At 40.6% G+C, this 20,551-nt stretch overlaps 1 protein-coding gene across 2 annotated transcripts in view; it reads left to right on the top strand.

Annotated features, from left to right (window-relative positions):
• The window catches only part of CD53 (CD53 molecule), a 62,300-nt gene that overhangs the window by 25,680 nt on the left and 16,069 nt on the right, over positions 1-20,551 (top strand). For both annotated transcript variants that reach the window (XM_077481646.1, XM_077481647.1), the window contains exons 2-4: positions 7,755-7,831; positions 9,597-9,785; positions 14,085-14,159. In XM_077481646.1, coding sequence (XP_077337772.1) covers positions 7,772-7,831; positions 9,597-9,785; positions 14,085-14,159 — 324 coding nt within the window. In that variant the 5' untranslated portion in view covers positions 7,755-7,771. The remainder of the gene's footprint in view (positions 1-7,754; positions 7,832-9,596; positions 9,786-14,084; positions 14,160-20,551) is intronic.

Below are 20,551 nucleotides of genomic sequence, written 5' to 3'. Positions count from 1 at the left end.
ACTAAAGGCAAAGTGTAAATACCGTGTGAGATAAAAAAGTTGCAATGACTTTCATTTTATTCCCTAGGGTTTCTGCTAAAAATGCATATATATTGTTTGGGGGTTCTAGCAAAAAATTATGATTTTTACATGTAGGACAGGAGTGCTAGAAAAGGCCCGCTTTGGAAATGTATTCTTGTTTGCTTACATATCCAGGCACTGAGAAAGTAAGCATTCCTGAACATGCCTCTGTCCATGTAATTCATTTCATAATGCTGGTGGCCACTATGCCCTTCAGTCCTCATCCACTGGTCTTCTAACTTCCTTGGTGTAGTCCTTTTTGCAGTGAGTGTTGCTGTACTTACACAAAAAGAAAACCACTGTTTGTTCATATTTGTCATCGTTTTAATGGAAAAGGGATCTGCAAATACGAAGTGAGCTCAATCTTGGAGTATAAAAACCCAAAAACAAAAATGTAATATATTGAAGCTTACTAACTAGTAGAAGTGTGGGTGCATTTGTTTTCTTTCTTTTAGGCTTTTTCCCCTTTGTTTTACCCCAGTGATCTGGCCAATAACACATCTCCTGTATTAGAGAGCTCCCACTGTGGATGAAGAAGCACATGGGGCATATTTGGACTGCAGCATTGTTAATCTGGGGGGGTGGAGGCAGTATTAGTTGCACTAGCAGATTTAGATACACTAACAAATTGAAGCCAAACTCCAGCTCGGACTGCAGGCACACAAGTGGTTACAACAACATAGTAAGCACCCCTGTCAGTGTTGAATGGTTTGTCTCACAATAGACTTACCGGCCTGATCACCAGGTGAAAATAAGAGATGGAAAACCTAAAAAGAAAACTAAGGCAGCCATCACATCTAATAATTGGTAAGCTTTAATATAATAAATGTTTGGTTTTTCAGCTAATACCGCTTTAAAGTGGAACATTGTTTATGATTGTCTCTCCGGGCAACTTTTGGGTCAGGAAGAGCTTCCTAGAAGCCCATATTAAGCAGTTCTCCTTAACTCCAATTTGCGTGAATTGGTGTACAGCTGTGCCGAGAGAGTGCCTCCTGTGCGGTCTCAGCACATTTAGCAGTGGCTAATGGAAAGCTCTTGATCGCTACTTGCGATCAGGAAATTTTTGATCATGTGACAAAGGTCAGGGTTTATGATCATGTGACTGCCAGGATTGGCTGTCACGGCGGTTAAATGATCATAAACCCTGCCCTTTGTTGCATCTTTATTCCCATAGAAATTTATGGAAACGCATGATTTGCGCACTTTTATGCGTATTCGCACATTTTGTCGCACGTTTTTGTGTGCTTTCTGCATCAAATTAGAAAATGTAAAAAAAAAAATTAATAATATATGAATAAATACATTTAAAATAAATATGCAAATAACTATAAATCATCAAGAATAGATCAAAATAAAATTTTTTTTTTTTTAATAATATATGAATAAATACATTTAAAATAAATACACAAATAACTATAAATCATCATGAATAGATCAAATAAATTAATATGTAATAATAAAGAAAAAATAATCAACCCCTAACCTTAAAAAATGTTATTAAAAATATTATTATTATTAATTTATTTATTTATTTCGTGTTAAGGTTAGGGTATTTAGTTATTTATTATTATTATTTTTTTTATTATTTTTTTTTTTTTTTTAAGAGTTAGGGGTTAAGGTTAGCAAATAAATATTTATTTATTAATACATAGTAATCATTTATTGTATTTATGTATTATTTATTTGTGATTATTTTTATTTATTTGTGTATTTATTTTACATTTATTAATTTATTATTGTTATTATTATTAGTAGTAGTAGTAGTAGTAGTAGTAGTAGTAGTAGAAGCATTATTAATACGCTAACCCTAACAAAATAAATAACCCCCTAACTTAACCTTAAGGCTTAATGTACACGGGACGTTTTACAACCTCTGCTGAATGATTTAACTTGACAGATAGTAATCAACGTTTAAAAATGTCAGTTTTGCCACATTTACTTGTCGCCCGCATTTAGCCGTGGTCGCATTTAGAAGCGTTTTTTTTTTCTTCAAATAGTCTAAAATTAAAAAACGGCTGTAAGCGAATCACGGCTGAACGCAAGTTACCACACTTACAAGCTGTTACAGGCTTTTGGCGTTTCAAATACTTCTGAACATCCGTCCTGAACGCATTTTTTTGCTTTCCAAAAAATGCTTCTAATCGCAACTGCCTAGAAACGACTATAAACGACCCTGTGTACATGTACTGATAAGATAACATAGAGGAGAGTTCAGGGGCATCTGAAACCCCTTACACTAACAAAAAAAATAGTAATAAATGAATAATAATAAAAATAAATAAAAGCTGATGAAAAAGCTAAAAAAGTTGAACAACCTAGCAACAAATGATGATAGTTTTCAGTATTGCCTAATAAAAAAAAAGCCAAAGCTCAAAAATACTGTAAAAAAACACCCAAATCACATACAAAAAACGCACCAAAAACATGCAAAAAAAAAAAGCTCAAAGATGCCACGCTCAGTTGTGAATGCAACTCAAGAGAATTCAGGCAGTTATCACAAGAACAAGTGATTTCCATCTATGGAAATGTTTATCAGGACAACAAAGAGAGTAAATCACCCCATTGGAAAAAACAATGGTACTAAAAACATGACAGGTTTTCTAACCCTTCACTGCAATATTAAAAATGTAAAAATGGCTTTAGATACACTTTAACAAATTATATTATACTGTAATGAAATATAAATTGTGGCTACTGGCTTTCAAACATTTTATCTTCCTTTTTGTTTGGTTGACATTGCCACAATGGTCAGCATATTAAACATAAAATTAAACATGTATTTGGGTTCATAAAGTGCTGTTGGATACTCTTTTTGCCTTTCATATCTTCACGTCACGCCAGGGGCGTGATGCTCTTTGATACCATTTTTTCAGACGGCGACACAGAGGGCAGTTGACAGAATCTCCCACTCCCCCTCCCCGCTTTTCCATACATACCCTCCCCTCTCTTACCTTTTTTTTTTTCCCCACCACCTTTTAGTTGTTTTTTTTTCACACTTTCACCTCTTCTTTTTAAAACTTATGCTGCGTACACACGGTCTGAATTTTCGGCCAGCAAAAAAACAATGAGATCTTTTCATTGGAAAATGCGACCGTGTGTAGGCTCCAATCGGAATTTAGCTGGCCGAATTCCCACCAGTAAAAATGGAAAAACTTTCTATCGGAAATTATGATCGTGTGTACTGTATGTAATTCTGACGTGCATAAATTCACACATGCTACTACGCATTCAACTACGAGAAAGAAGCTATTGGCTACTGGGTATTGGATTTCCTTTTTCTAGTCCCGTCATACGTGTTGTACGTCACCGCGTTCTACAAGGTGAAGGTTGGAATTTGGTGTGACCGTGTGTAGGCAAGACAGCTTGAGCAGAATTCCGTTAAAATTCCATCGGGAAAACCATCGGACCTTTTTCTGACCATAATTCCAATCGTGTGTACACAGCAGTAGTAGGATCTTTACCACAGGCTAAACTTTTGGCAAGGTTTGTTGTTGGAGATGGCTCTTTTTTCCCTCTGTGCCCTCAGCCCCCTTTGTATTTGGGGCACATGGAAGGGAAGGGGTGGATTAAGACCTAAATATTAGCACCTTTGTACATTGTTTATGTGATTTTCAAACCCTATTGGTCTGCTATTATACTGGTTACTTAAGTACATATTTACAATTTATATACTATTACTAGAGGCAGATTCTGGTTTGGTTCTTCGTCTTCTTTGTTGACTAATCACCCCCGCTTCCTTATAGAAATTGTTGATGTTACAACATGATTATGTACTATACGTGGAATTTTCCTACTCTACTTCCTTGTTCATATAAAATGTTTATGCAACAAAAAACCCCCCAAAAAACAAACATATTATATTGCAGCTTACCAATACTTAGATGCGGTGGTTGCACTCTGTTTTTTTACCTATATTTTTACCTGGTGATCTGGCCAGTAAGGCTGTTATCTTTCAACTTCCTTTAAAGCGTTTGTATAGTCATATTTTTAACTTTGACCTAAAGGTAAGCCTATAATAAGGCTTACCTGTAGGTAAAAAGAATAACTCCTAAACGTGTATGGTTTAGGAGATATTCCCCTAGCAATGAGCCGCTTCAGCGGCACATGTGCTCTAGGGATTCTCGGCTGAAATTCCGGCAGATGCCAGACTCTGCCGGGAAGAAAACTCCTACGCGCATGCGCGGGAGTGACAACATCGTGGCTCCGGCCGCTCACAGCGCCGGAGCCGGGATACCTGGAAGACACGCAGAGGGAACCTGTCAGCTCCCTCGTTCTAAGGTAAGTCTTTCTTAATGAACTAGTATGCGGTGCATACTAGCTCATTATGCCTTTCCCCTTACAGGTGTAGAAAAAAAAAGTCAGCGGGTTTACTCCCACTTTAATAAACTAAGCTGTCCATGGAAAGTAGCATATGCTAAGAGGTCGACATACACATTTATTCCATTAAAAGTCAGGGGTGCAATCATAAACAAAAATAGCCAAACAAGCTGCTGCTAAGGCCTGTGCTTATTTTTCACACTGGATAAAATACCATTGTAGGTCCAGTTCACTTCTGGCTTGTTCACATTGTTGCCAGTCAAGCCCTGATGAAGGGGGCATTTGAATCCGAAATGCATTGGCTACTTTTTTGGATTGTACACCTTAACAGGAATAAAGTTGTATCTGGACCTCTTAGCAGTGGTGTGGAGTTTCAATTTGAATTCTCAATATATTACACTACAAGCCATGCAGACTGTGGAGATCTTCTGGAGTGTAGAAGCTGCCCGCCCAGGAACCAGATCATTTACAACATCAATACCTTTTTTACAGGTGTTTTTTGGGTGTTTTTGTAGAGTTTTGCAGCATTTTTGTACAGGCGTTTTCAAGGTTAAAAGGTCACCTATGTAAACGCAGTAAAACACCTGTAATCTGCCAAAAAGAAGCTTCTGTACTTTTTTGTAGTGACAGGCATTTTGCTTTAGGCGACGGAACGCTTAGATGTGAACAGGGGCCATTGAAAAAAATGGAATATGTCTTGTTGGGAATTTTTAGAGCTCAGGCTTAGAGAAGAAAAATACCCAAAACACCTAAATGTGAACGGAGCCTAAGATAACAATACCAGTAAGATAACCCTATCCAGCACTATCTTTCCACTTTCCTCAACTCATCCAAAGTAGCAGTTGTTCAGATTCAGACTCAGATTCACAATACTTTATTAAGCCCAAAGGGAAACTATTGAGGATGCAGTTACATTCAACAAAGACAACACAAAATTACAGTAACAAATGGAAACTATAACACCAACAAAATTACCAATAACAGCAAATTAACACCAAATAAAACTATTAAAAATAAAATTATTACTATACTATAATAAAACATACCATCCTATTAAAACATGACATGGAATAAATAACATAGATTTAAATAGCATAGATTTAAAAATAACAGAAAATCAAACTGCCAAAATGCAAATTTTACACCCCTTTCTCTAACATTACCCAAAAACACATAGTTAACCTATTTCTAAAACAATATAAAAAAAACAACATAAAAATCTGGATCATAAACCAGATTACATTCTCACAACCACCACTCACAGAGAATTATATCATTTGATGACCATTGACCGCAAGCAAAAATGATTTCCTGTGTAGCTCTGTGGTGCATCATGGTTGTAACAAGCTGTCACTGAAGGTACTCCCCTCAGACTGACCAGCATATTATGGAGTGGGTGGGAGGAGTTGTCCAAGATTGGACGTACCTTGGACAACATTATCCTCTCCAACACTGTTCTTCAAGACTCCAGCTCCATTTCAACAACATCACTGGCCTTGCAAACCAGTTTATTGAGTCTGTTGGTGTTGATCACCTTAAGCCTGCTTCCTTAACATGCCACCACATACCGGAGAGAACTGGCCACCAAGGTGGAGACAAACCATTTAACGTGGACAGGGGTGCTTACAATGGCCAGCTTTTAATAATTTATGTGAAACCTTTATTCTAAAAGTAAAACAATGTTTCTGTAGCTACTTAAAGTGTTAGCTGGAGTTTGACTTTAATTTGTTAGTCAAGTCCATTTAAATCTACTAGTGCATCTAACATTACCCCCCTTCCCAGATTGCACATGATGCTGTCCCAAGGTGTCTCCATTGCTCCTCCAATTGAGTGGAGACACCCTACGAGAGGAAGTGTGTTACTGACTTGATTACTAGGTGAAAATAAAGAGATAACAGTCCCAAAAAATAAAAATATATCTTTGTTGCAAGTTGAACTTGATTACCATGATCAATTGAGAAGGAAAGGAACAGTGAGTCCAAACTCCTCTCTTTTTCTCTTCCTTCTTTCTCTTTATGAATAAAAAAAAAATGAAGAAATTGTCAGCATGGAGCATAGAAAGAATAATAAAGCTGAACTCCAGGCAGATATTAAAAAAACATGAATTAGTGCAGCTAGGAACTTGTTAATATATAATTAAATGTATTTTTTATTGGTGCTAGTGTAAGTTTTCAAATTTGTCTTGGCATTAGCCTACGGTAAGCCTCAATACTATAGAGAAGGGATCTCAAACTGGCGGCCCTCCAGCTGTTGCAAAACTACAAGTCCCACGAGGCATTGCAAGGCTGACAGTTATGCACACACGGTCGGACATTCCGACAACAAAATCCATCGGATTTTTTCTGACGGATTTTGTGCCAAACTTGTCTTGCATACACATGGTCAGACAAAGATGTCCAAAAATCTGATTGTTCTGAACGAGGTGACATACAACACGTATGTCGGGACTATAAATGGGCCAGTAGCCAATAGCTGTGGTCTCTTAATTTATTCTGAGCATGAGTGGCACTTTGTCTGTCGGAATTGTCTACACACAATCGGAATTTAAACTATCGGATTTTGTTGTCGGAAAATTTTTGATCCTGCTCTCAAATATTGTGTGTCGGAAATTCCAACAGAAAAAGCCAGATGGTGCCCACACACGATCGGATTTTCCGACAACACGATCCAATTACACATTTTCAGTCAAAGTCCGACCGCGTGTACAGGGCATTACAAGCATGACTCCCACAGGCAGAGGCATGATAGGACTTGCAGTTTCGCAACAGCTAGAGGGCCGCCAGCTAGAGACCCTTGAGATTAGACTGAAAGATTGGGAGTCAGGTGGGTGACTTGCAGGGGAGGAGAGAAAAGATCAGGAGATGATCTCATCAATCTGCTACCGCCCTTTTATTGTCCAATCAGTAGCCTGTGGGTAGAGACAAGTTACCAATGTATTTCCTTTACAGCCTAAAACTGTAATAAAAAAAAATGGTATTATCATCCTAGCCGTGCTGTGTGGTAGTTCTGTAAATCAAATATAAATAGGTTGGCATGTAAGACAGCTCTTTATGTGTGTGTATTTCATCTGTGTATATACATGTTTCCCTGGAGTTCATCTTTAATAAGTAGTGAACATAAAAATGATGTCAGTTATATATATAGTACAATGGAATCTGGCATGTTTGACATGTTAGCGGCAAGTCCTGTTTTTCTGATTAAGAATTATGTATTTTCCATTCAAGGACAATCAGGACCCTTTTGCGCAATCTATCATAAATTTAATATGTCAAAAAAAAGTCAAATGGATATTATGTTATACTCTATTAATACATTGTTAAATGCTATCTTTCAAATGAATGCTAAGTACTAAAACATTATGTTCTATATATTTTCAGACCTAAAAACTACAAAAATGAGCAAGTGCATCAAAGTGCTCAAGTATATGCTGTTTGTCTTCAATTTATTGTTTTGGGTAAGTAATTCCTCCCAGTACGGTATGCAGCTGTTTTTGTCATTGATAAATGTTGGCTAACCGGTTAATGATCATTTTTAGTCTGAATGTGCTTATCTGAAGTTCTCATGAGCACAGATCTCAAGCAAGTATTAAATATAAGACTACAATATCTTGAATGTATTTAGAATTATAAGACTATGTTTTCTTGAATGTATATTCACACCATGTCTGTTGAACTGCATTGATCTGCATAGAGCAGTGGTTCTCAACCTTTCTAGTGCCGTGACCCCTTGATAAAATTTCCCAGGTTGTGGAGACCCCCAACAGTAACGTTTTTTTGTCGTGTGGGTTGTCAGCACTCAAGGCAAGGCAAGTAATTTGCGCTCCTAACCCATGGATATTTAGTGCTCCCTGAGTCCCTTCCACTCGTACAGTGTTAAAACCCCTTATGGAACATTTTAGGATGTACCACTCTTTGTCTTTGTTCTCTTTTCTTTCCTTTTTATCTTTCTTTATCCTAAATTCTTCTTTTTTTCCTCGATCCCTCTCTCTCTAGCCGTCTTTCTTGTTGTTTATCTTATTCTTTCTCTCCCTTTTTCTTTGTTCCTCCCCCACTTGTCCTCTCCCTTCCATGTATTCTCTATTGTTATTCCGTCTCTTACTCCTTGGTGGGGGGGAATGAGCGGCAGCGCTGGTGGGTGTAATGGGATGAGTGGCAGTGTTTGTGGGTGGAATTGGATGAGTGGCAGTGCTGGTGGGGGGAATGGGATGAGTGGCAGTGCTGGTGGAGAGTTGGCATGAGTGGCAGTGCAGGCGGGGAGTTGGGATGAGTGGCAGTGCTGGGGGGGAAGTTCTGATCAGCCAACTTGGGTGCTCTTGATCAAGTTCATCTGCTAATCTGAGAACTGTAGTGGGGACTTTTAATGGCAACTATAATCACAGATAGTGTTACTCACTGTGTCTCAAACTTTGTGGTGTCTCGCAGCAGTGACACCTATGCCGACATCAGGAGATAGGGTCTCCTCCAGCCCCTCCCACTTCACATTCCTCACCAGTCAGCTGACCTCTAGTGTCTGTCCCCCAGCCATGCCATGAACTGAATGGGTGGCTGCCAAGAGGCTAAGTGGGCGGCCTCCAGGAACAGCCCTGCTGGGCTGCCACAAAAAGGCTGGTAGAGAGGTGCAGGCTTCAAGAACAGCCCAGGGTTCAGTGACCCCTGACAAATCGTCATTCTATCCCCGAGGGGGTCACGACCCCCAGGTTGAGAACCACTGGCATAGATTAATGCTGGCTCAAGGCATGTGTCAATATAGAAATCAATTGTTATCTATGTGCCCTGTTCACACCATACAAGTGCTGTGGTGTGTGCTGTGTACAAATGCAGCATATATGTATTGTTACACAGTGCAACTCATTACCCTGCATTGCACAGCATGGCACAGCATGGTAGTGGGTCGCAAAGGAATTTCCTGTTTGTCAGCTTTAAGTTGTTTTTGCATTTCAATTGAGTTGATATTCAGTTCTAAAGCAAATAAGTGCTAATTTGTATGCAAACAAGTAAAGGCAACCTGTGCATTGCCCAGTGGCTTCCTATGATTACACAGTCTTGTGCAACCATGGCAGAGGCCATCTTCTATGCCCATTTCCCATTTGATATATATTATACATCTACAAAATGCATGTCTGACAACTTTCTAATAACAGCTTGTTATTTTTATGAATGAAGTTTTAACGTATTACAAACAATACTGGTCTTATGATATCTTGTTTCTATTTTTTACAGGCAATTGGATGCTCTGTCATAGCTATTGGAATCTACTTTGTTGTTCATAACATCTATGGGAGCCTATTTCCAAACATTCCATCTCTCACAACTGGCAATATCTTAATTTTTTTTGGATGCGTTATAATGGTATTTGGATTTGTAGGATGCATGGGAGCAATTAAGGAGAATAAGTGCCTACTTCTCACTGTGAGTATTGACTTTTCTTTCTGAAGGTTATCCCAGGATGCCAAAGCGAGCATCGTTATTTGTAGGGGGAAAGAGTTGTTTTGCTAGCAGAATACATTTTGGAACCCCTTACAATAACTCTTGGGCACAATGACAAACTGTGAAGCAGTGTTAATTTTCTGGACAAAAATATTTTCATCATAGTTTTCGTCAGCTGCATGTTTTCAGCGATGAACACTAAACAAAAATAAAATTAAAATTAAGTCATTTGACGAAAACTATGATGAAATTCAATACCGATTTTAATTTAGCCATTTAGTACATTCATTTAGTACATTTTATTTGACTAAAATTGAATGGGTTTAGTTAAATTGTAATGCAATGTTTAAAGGAGTTGTAAAGGCAGAAGGTTTTTTTATCTTAATGTATTCTATACATTAACCAGTTCCTGACCAGCGCACGCCGAAGTACGTCGGCAGAATGGCACGGGCAGGCATTTTGGCGTACAGGTACGTCCAATCTTTAATGCCGCCCTGCCATCACGAGCGCACCGGTGCTGGTCGGGACCCCTGTGAGTCCGGTCGCGTGTCCCGCGGACTCGATCGCCGTGGGCATACCCGCGATCATCTCACGGGGCGGCCGAACGGAGAGATGCCGTTGTAAACAGCATCTCCCCATTCTGCCTAGCAACTAGTGACGCTGATCTCTGCTGCATGTGATTGGAGCAGAGATCAGTGTTCACTAAATGAAAGCCCAGCCCCCAACAGTTAGTAACACACCCCTAGGAACACTTAACCCCTACACTGCCACCCACTGGTTAACCCCTTCACTGCCAGTGTCATTTACACAGGAATCACTGCATTTATATAGCAGTGATTGCTGTATAAATGACAATGATCCCAGAAATGTGTCAAAAATGTCCGATGTGTCTGCCATAATGTCGCAGTTACAATAAAAATCGCTGATCGCCGCCATTACTAGTAAAAAAAAAAAAATAATAATAAAAATGCCATAAAACTATCCCCTATTATGTAAACGCTATAACTTTTGCCCAAACCAATCAATAATCGCTTATTGCGTTTTTTTTTACCAAAAATATATAGAAGAATACGTATCGGCCTAAACTGAGGGAAAAAAAATGTTTTTTTTTATATATTTTTGGGGATATTTATTATAACAAAAAGTAAAAAATAATGCGTTTTTTTCAAAATTGGCGCTCTATTTTTGTTCATAGCGCAAAAAATAAAAACCACAGGGGTGATCAAATACAACCAAAAGAAAGCTCTATTTGTGGGAAAAAAAGAATGTAAATTTTGTTTGGGAGCCACGTCGCATGACCGTGCAATTGTCAGTTAAAGCGACGCAGTGCTGAATCGCAAAAAGTGGTCTGGTCTTTGCCCAGCAAAATGGTCCGGGGCTGAAGTGGTTAAAATAAAAAGCCTTCTGTGTGTAGCAGCCTCCCCAGCTACCCCCCCCCTCCAATTACTTACCTCCTCCTGATTGGCTGAGACACAGTAGCAGCATCAATGACTCCCGTGGCTGTCAATAAAAGTTAGCCAATCAGAAGAGAGAGGGGGTGGAGCTGGGCTTTGTGACTGAATGGACACACAAAGCTGTGTCTCAGCTCGGGTGCCCCCATAGCAAGCTGAATTATACTTTAGGCATGGGGAGGTGACCTGCAAGTGGGGATGGGGAAGTAAATGGGAGTGCACAGGGCAGGGTGCATTATACTTTGGGGATGGGAAGATGACCTACAAGTGGGGATGGGGAAGTAAAGGGAGTGAGGGAGTGCACAGGGCAGTGTGCATTATACTTTGAGGATGGGGAGGTGACCTGCAAGTGGGGATGGGGAAGTAAATGGGAGTGAGGGAGTGCACAGGACAGGGTGCATTATACTTTGAGGATGGGGAGGTGATCTGCAAGTGGGGATGGGGAAGTAAATGGGAGTGAGGGAATGCACAAGGCAGGGTGCATTATACTTTGGGGGTGGGGAGATGACCTGCAAGTGGGTATGGGGAAGTAAATGGGAGTGAGGGAGTGCACAGGGCAGTGTGCATTATACTTTGGGGATGGCGAGGTGACCTGCAACTGGGGATGAGGTGACCTGCAACTTGGGATGAGGAGGTCTGGGGAGGCTGTTATTCTACACAGTACTAAGCACTGCTACCTTGCTGGGAGGGGAAACACTAATCATGTCATACCCAGGCAGATACACATCTGACAGAGGAGTTCCTCTTCTGCGGTTTGCAGGGCAGTGTTCCAGAACTCCCAGGCAGCAGGCAGACAGAGGGAGCCTGTGTCTCTCAGCCAATACAGCTTTCTGATAGAGTCAGGGGGTTAGGGCTTTAACAGACAGGCACAGCTTTGAGGAAAGCGGAAGTTTGGGTAGGTACTAGAGATTTTAGTCAACTAAAATACAACTAAAACAATTCAACAAATGACTACAATATGACTAAAACTAAAATGGCATTTAAGTCAAAAGACTTTGACTAAAACTAAATCAAAATTTGACATCAAAATTAACAGTGCCTCATAGATCGTATTCCCGTAATTAAAGTTGTATTTTTTCAGAAGACAAGCATTGAACAGAAATATTCAGTATCAGGTGGGAAGCAAGTCTATCTCAGGGAGTTAGAGATAGTTAAATGGCTTGTGTTCTACACAGAGTCTATAAGAAACCTAAACATTTGATTAATGTAGTTATTTTATTTCATTTTGGAGACGGTTACAGCCTCTGTCAGTTTTCTTTTTTTTATATTTGTCCCTGTTAGGTAGCTTTCTTCTGTAAGCACAGCAAGTGATGGGAAATCTCCCCAGTAGGGACTCACAGACAAAAAATACATATTTTTAATATAGTGTGGAAAGATTTAATTTTTAAACATTTTTTTTTTATTGCTATTGATGCCATCCTATCCTGGTGACTGCCTTGGTTCCTCTCTCTTCTATGGATATCCCATGGATAAGAAGGGAGGAAAAAACCGCAGACAGAAATAAAAAGCTGACAGAAACATTAACTCTTCTACACTCCAAATCCAAAATTACAAAAGATATTGCACTGACCATTTGGATTAATGAATATTAGGGAAACTATCTTTTTTGTTCTATGCATTCTAAATATTACTTTGAACAACTGTTGGTCAAAATGTCTACATTCTTTTACGAGGTAACATATTGGTAATATGTAGAGCACTGTAATTTTACAACGCTATTTCAATTCATAAGCAAGAGAGAACAAAAAATTATTTTAGCCCTTGTCCTTACCTTTACAAATGTAATAATGTAAACTGGGACTTCACTCTCTCAATCAACATTGAATATTTTTAATCCTCATGCTGCTAGCATTAGTAAATACATAAGAAAGTATATAATATTTACTTGTTTTACTTTTTTTGCTACACTTCTTCAGTTACTTCCTGGTTTCTTGCCCAGGCCAATTTCATACATCCCAGGAGTCTTCAGCAGAGGAGGAGGGGTTTTCCCAGCTAAGCACACCCCCCGCATGCATGCTTGAGCTGAGGGCCAAGGCCAGTGCTAGCAGTAGGCAAACTAGGCAGCCGCCTAGGCCGTACTGCTGCCTAAGGTGCCTGGCCATTGGGGTTTCTACTCTTTTCTCTCTGCAGCAAGCAACTCAGCATCAGCAGGCAGCTGCCGCTCCATTTGCACATAGTGTCAAAGGCTCAGAGGTGGTGGAGGACTGTGTCTGTGTCCCAACTCTCGAATGAATGGAAGCAAGCAAACATTCATTGATGGGCACTGGTAGACTGCATTGATGGGCACTGGTAGGCTCCATTGATGGGCACTGGTAGGCTGCATTGATGGACGCTGGTAGGCTGCACTGATGGGTGCTGGTAGGCTGCATTGATGGGCGCTGGTAGGCTGCATTGATGGGCGCCGGTAGGTTGCATTGATGGGCACTGATAGGCTACATTTGATGGGCATTGGTGAGGCTTCATTTGATGGGCGCTGGTGGGCTGCATTTAATGAGCATTTCATTAAAAAGTTGGGGTATACATGGGTAGGGCAAAGGGGTGGAGCTGGGGGGGTGGCAAATTGAGGTTTCATCTAGGGTGTCAAAAATCCTCGTGCCAGCCCTGCTGAGGACATAAGTGTTCCAGGAAATAAATGGTACATTAATCATTTACCCTTACTCAAGATGGCCAAAGCCAGAAACGCTAAGAGGTTGTTTTTCAGTAAAGTGATTTCTCGACAAAGAAAATGTACTTATAGTATTAAAAAATTTATTAAACAGTATTTTTGGTTTGTGGTGCTCAGATGCAATGAAGATCAGCTTTAAATAAATGTTCTTTTTGCTCCTTTTAGTTCTTTATTTTGCTCCTTCTGATTCTATTGACCGAAGTTATTCTGGCTATTGTCCTGTTTGTCTATGAAAAAGAGGTAAGATGTATTATTTTTAATGTTAATTGAAACCTGCCTGTGAAGTATACTTATAAAGCAGTAAATGTGGAATTCAACAAACATTTGCTGCAAGTCTATCTTCCTGGTGCATGTATTTTAAATTACTGTGATGTATTCACCTGCAGTAAATGCTTGGTAAATGTATATTATGTTATAACTTTATAAGCTTTATATGAATTTTAGAACTGTAAGGCCTCATGCACTCTGGGCTTAAAAAAAAAAAAAAAAAGACGCTTTGACAGGCATTTGACATTTTTTTCAGCCTGTTAAAGCACCCCTATGTCAGCCTATGTGTCCGTGCAGCACATATACATTAGGTGTTTATTAGGCGTATTAAAAGAGGAGCATTTACAGGCTGAAAAAAACCCATCAAAAGCACGATTAGGATAGTAGCTGAAGCATAGCTCCCAGCTGTCCCTGATTTCGAGGGACTGTCCCCGATTTGGAGCAATGTCCCTCTGTTCCTCATTTCTCCTCATTTGTCCCTCAGTTTTGGTCTGATCTATATAGATGTATATAAAATGCACTTTTTATCTATCAAAAAGTGTTTTCCAGCGCTAACCCTTTCATCTGATTTATAAATTGCTGCATTTGTAAATTCCAATAGTCAATATGAAGGAAAAGTAGTGGTAAAAAAAAGCACTTGTGGGTTTACCCAATCTTGTTTTTGTACAATTTCCCTTTAAGAGGGTGTGGCAAGGGGTGTGTCCTATGCCTGCATACTTTTGCTGATAGGTGTCCCTCATTCCCATCTCAAAAAGTTGGGAGGTATGGCTGAAGAGCAGAAAAAAATGCTGAGTGTGCATTAACCGCTTCCCAACCGCCTCACGCAGATATACTGCGGCAGAAGGGCACATACAGGCAGATTAATGTACCTGTATGTTGCCCTTTAAGAGGTGGCTTGTGGCGCGTGCCCACTGGGAGCTCCATGACCGTGATCGTGGGTATCGGGACATCGAGTCTGCGGGCATACCCGTGATCATCTCACGGGGAGGAAGAACAGGGAGATGCTAACATAAAGCATGTTCTGCCTAGAAAGCAAGCCTGTTCTACCTAGTGACACTGTCACTGATCAGCTCTCCCTGTAATCGGGAGCGCTGATCAGTGATGTGTCACACACAGCCCCTCCCCCCCACAGTTAGAATCACTTCCTAGGACACACTAAACCCATATATATATATATATATATATATATATATATATATTCTGGTCAATGGCTTTAGGAACTTTTTTTAAGCATCTTTTCTTATGCCAGGAGTTCTGGCATTAAGAGGAGAAAAACCGTGTGCATGAGGGCTTTATATTCATTCCCTCTGTAAATATTCCCCAAAGTGCCTTAGGCAATATGATTTTACTGGATGATATTGAGCATTAGGCTGGGGCTACATGGGCAATCTCTATCAGCTCAGACTGAAAGTCTGTGAGATTGGTACCTTTGGTAAGCTCACATTGAAAATTCTGAATTAGCAAACATCATTGTAACTAATTGCATTACCCTGTAGAAGAAAAGGATTGTCAAATATTCTATGAAAACAAGCTATTGGGTGCTGTAATGTTGACTCTGCACTGAAAAAATGCTTCTAGACAGAGGATTATAACTAATATCTACTGTAGGTCTAAGGACATTATGAGTAAGGAGGATATACTGCTACTATACAAATGGCTTGCACAAGCTAGGCATTTATTTGACTATTATTGATTGATTATTGATTATTATTGATTATTGATTATTATTAACCACCTCCAGCACGCCATATAGGGAAATGACGGCTGCGGGTTGGTTCTATTGTTCTGACGTCGTCCCAATCTCTGCAGGCGCGCAAGCGTTCGTGTTCCCATGACACGGTGCATCCCCGATCTCGGTAAAGAGCCGATGACGTGGCTCTTTACCCATGTGATCAGCTGTGTCCAATCACAACAAGAAAATGACAGTTATCGGCTTTCCTCTCCTCACGCTGACAGCGTGTGAAGAGAGGAGAGCAGAACCGATCAGCGGCATCTCCTCGCAGGGCCATGACTCAGGGCCATAATCAGAGCCATGACTGTTAGGACCCTGAATATCAGTGCAGCCCCAACAGTGCCCATCAGTGATGCCAGTCAGTACCTAGCAGTGTTGCCAATCAGTGCTGCCTTTCAGTGCCCAGCCGTGCCTGCCCATCAGTGCCACCCATCAATGCCACCAATAATTGCTCATCAGTGCCACCTATCTGTGCCGCCTATGATGTGCACTGATAGGCGGCACTTATCAGTGCACATCAGTGGCACCTCTCAATGCTGCCTAGCAGTTCTCATTAGTGCTGCACATCAGTGCAGCCTTATCAGCACACATCAGGAGAAAAATGACTTATTTACACCATTTTCTACTAGAAACTAAGAAAAGCTTATTTTTTTTCAAATTGAATACTACCAAAAGAAAGCTTTATTTGTCTCCAAAAAAAAGATACAAATTTAATTTGGGTACAGCGTTGCATAACTGTGCAATAGTCATTGAAAGTGCGACAGCATTGAAAGCTGAAAATTGGTCTGGGCAGTAAGTGGGTAAGTGCCCTGTATTGAAGCGGTTAAAAATTACCTTTCCTTTTCATTCTGCAGCACTATCATTTTCTGTAAAATGCAATGCAATATGGCAACCTGGAGGCGTTCTGTACACAGATGGAGTACAGACCGCTGCCCCAGAAATTTAATTTCCCTCTTGTGTGATTGGCTTACTGGTTTTTCCAGAAGTTTTCACTAAGGCCGCGTACACACGGGCGGACTGTATGGCCTACTTAGTCCATCGAAACACATTTCAGCGGACAGTCCGCTCGTGTGTGGGCTTCAGCGGACTTTTTCAGCGTGCAGTCTGGCGTACTAAGTATTTCGGAATTTCTGTAATACTGTCCGTCATACTTTGGTTTCAGCGGACAATCCGCTCGTGAGTAGGCTAGTTCGACGGACTAAGAATGGCGCATGCTCATAAAGGATTTACACGGCCGAAGGGTGCATTGCTGTGTATTGGTCTTCCTATTTCTAGTCCCGTCGTACGTGCTGTACACGTCATCGCGCAAGCTTTCGACGGACTGTTTGTGCATCCGTGTGTGGTCAAGTCCGTTCATTCGAAAGTATGACGGACTGTCCGTCGGATTGTATGACGGACTAAGTAGGCCATACAGTCCGCCCGTGTGTACGCGGCCTTAGATACAAGTCAGATTTTAGGCATCCTCTGGAACAAAATGTCATTTTTGGTGAGATACTCCCAATAGGAAATCATGTCTTAAAGGATGCACACCCTGCTGCTTTCCTCATTAGGAACCTGAAAGTGCAGCAGCTGATTGATACTGATAAAATCACTCCCATTAGATTCACTTTTCACAAGGACACATACAGACAAACAAACAGCTATTTCTTCAGAATAAGAAAAGGTAGGAATCTGCAACACAGTTTGTTAAAATGTCTGCATTGTACATAGATCATCAAAAGGGGATTTTTTTTTTCTCAACAAAAGTGGAGTTACTCTTTAAAGTGAGAACTTTCCGTTTTCTTTTTTTTTTTTCCAATAGAAATTTTTATTACTCAAGTAGAAATACAAAGTGAAAGAACACAAACAAGAGGAGTTACAAGGTTCCAGATACAATTACAAACAGTACAGATCATAATAAAAAAATAAAATAAAAAAAGCAAGAAAAATCCACCTTAGTAACAGTATAGATGAATCACTCGTCCAGATCATGTACAACCTCACAAAGGGTAGATAATGAGCCATCTAAGGCCTAAGATCTGTTCATATTAAAATGGCGAGGTAATGCTGGAAGAATTGTAACGGCTAGAAAAGAGAGAAGGAAGACAGAGAGAGGAGAGAAAGAGGGAGAGCGGGGGGGGAGAAAAAAAAAAAAAAAAACATAAATAGCCCCCTCCCACGCGCAGGGGTCACTAGGGCTTGCTAGCCGGGCACCCGGGGTCAAGGGCAATGGGCAGGGACGACCAACCGCTACCTCGTCAGGTAATGTCAAGGAGAACAGAGACACCATACTGGGCCAAAGCCCAGAGCTCACCCGGTTGTCAGCCGCTTGTACCTATCAGAGAATTTGAATTCAATCCAAGGAGCCCACGTTTTGTGGAACTTATCTGCAGACTCATTAGCTATGGCCAATGTGTCTTCAAGCTGGAAAGTGTAATTTACCATGGATAGCCATTCTCTAATCGAGGGTGTGGAAGTGCTTTTCCAATACTTAGGGATCAACATCTTAGCCGCATTTAAGAGATGCTTAGTTAAAGAACTCTTGTATCTAGCTAGGGTGACCTCCGTGATATGCAAGAGGCAACAAGAGGGTGTAAGGTTAATTTGAGTATCCGTAATGTTCCGAGTCAACTCTCTGACTTCGTCCCAAAATGCAGTTATGTGTGGGCAGTCCCACCAAATGTGTAGCAGATCTCCCCTGCCCACACCACATCTCCAACAGGAATCCGAGAAAGCTGGGTACCATTTGTGCACCTTAACCGGAGTAGCATACCAGTTAGATAATAATTTATATGAGTTCTCTTGTACCCTTGTGCTGATTGAGCATTTATGTGCCAAGATGCAGGCACTCTGCCATTGAGAGTCCGTGAACCGGGTCTGCAATGCAGATTCCCAATGCTTCCGAAACCCCAACGAGGGTGTTCCTCTCCCCTGCTGGAGAAGCGTATAGGCAAAGGATGTAGTTTTCCTAACAGGGTCCCCTTTTAGGCAAAGCGACTCAAATAGAGGTCGACCGATATGGGTTTTTCTCTGGCCGATGCCGATGCCGATATTTAGAAATCATGGCGGCCGATAGCCGATATATGATGCCGATTTTTTTGGGCCGAAATGTTAGGCCGATTTTATTTTATTTATTTATTTTTTTCATTTTTTATTTTATTTTTTAATCCCCCTTGATCTAACACACCTTTCCCACTGGGGCGTTTTTCAGGGGCTTTTGGGCTAAAAATAGCGCCTGTAAAATGGCTCCCCTGCAGTCTGTGTGAAAGACAGAGTGCTTTCGCACTGAGGCGATGCGCTGGCAGGATCTTAAAAAAAAAAGTCCTGCAAGCAGCACGTTTGGAGTGGTGTATACCGCTCCTCCACCACTCCTGCCCATTGATATGAATGGGCACCACTGCCGAAGCGCATGCAATGCGATTTGGCAGCAGTGCTTCATGGGCGCATTTAACCTCTTCCTTGGCCGCTAGCTGGGTTATATGTGCCCCACTAGCCAAATAGCACCGCTAAAATGATGGTAAAGAGCCGCTAAAACTTGCGTTTTACCATCAACGCCTGCCCGTTCCAGTGTGAAAGCAGTCTTCATAAGTGATACAGAAAATTTCTTACATTTAAACATTTATTAAACAAAACAAACCTCCAATCAGTTTACTTGTATGTATGATTTAGATAAAAAAAATAAATAAAAAAAAAACCTATATATTAAATAAAAACAGGTAGTCAAAACTTTTGGACGAAAAAAAAATGGGCTAACTTTACTGTTTTTATTTTATTTTTATTTTTTAAATAGTGTATTTTTTTCCTAAAAAAATGCATTTGAAAGACCTCTGTGCAAATGCCGTGTGACATAAAATATTGCAACAACCTCTATTTTATTCCCTAGGATCTCTGCTAAAAAATATATATATAATTTTTGGGGGGTCTAAGTGATTTTCTGGCAGAAAATACAGGATTTTTACTTGTAAGTAACAAGTGTCAGAAAAGATTTGGTCTTTAAATGGTTAAACTGAGAACTTCTACACACAGAGATGACTTCATTCATTCAAGTGTAAACATTGTATCTTTCTGTTCTTTTCTTGGCAGCCTGCCCAGAGAGGAGGAAAGTGTTGCTATGACGACTCAGGCAACTTACACTGACTGAAATGACTTCTGTAATAGAAAAGTCCCGCTGTAGTTCTAAATCGGCTTTTTATCAGCTCAAATCGGCCGATGCCGATTATTTAAAAAACGGCAAATATCGGCCGATATATCGGCCGGCCGATATATCGGTCGACCTCTAGACTCAAATGCCGTTGGTTCTCTCATGAATCCTGTACACCTAGCTGACGACACAAGGAAATGATGAGCTTGTCTGAAATTCCAAAAAGAAAGTACAGTGGGTGAGAGGATCTCCAGCAGCTTGGAGTGGGGGATAATGCGGCCACCTTCTACAAACTGTATTGCTCTAAGTGGCAAATTATCACCATAAGTGAAATTATGGGAACCCACCCCCGGGGGAAAATCTGGGTTAGCTGTCAAAGGAGTGAGCGGACAGTAGACAGAGGAAATCCCGTGCAAGATGGATACCTTATGAAAGACCGCCAGAGAAGTACCTATAGTCGGTTGTTGCGTGAGTTCCCGGGGGCCAATGTCCTCTAAGGATCCAAGGGGCAGA

Source organism: Lithobates pipiens, unplaced genomic scaffold, assembly GCF_037356315.1.
Source record: "Lithobates pipiens isolate NorthernLeopardFrog02 unplaced genomic scaffold, aLitPip1_a1.2 Scaffold_16, whole genome shotgun sequence".
Classification (NCBI taxonomy): Eukaryota; Metazoa; Chordata; class Amphibia; order Anura; family Ranidae; genus Lithobates; species Lithobates pipiens.
The sequence above is the reverse complement of the archived record's forward strand: the minus strand, read 5'-3'. Positions and strand labels throughout refer to the sequence as shown.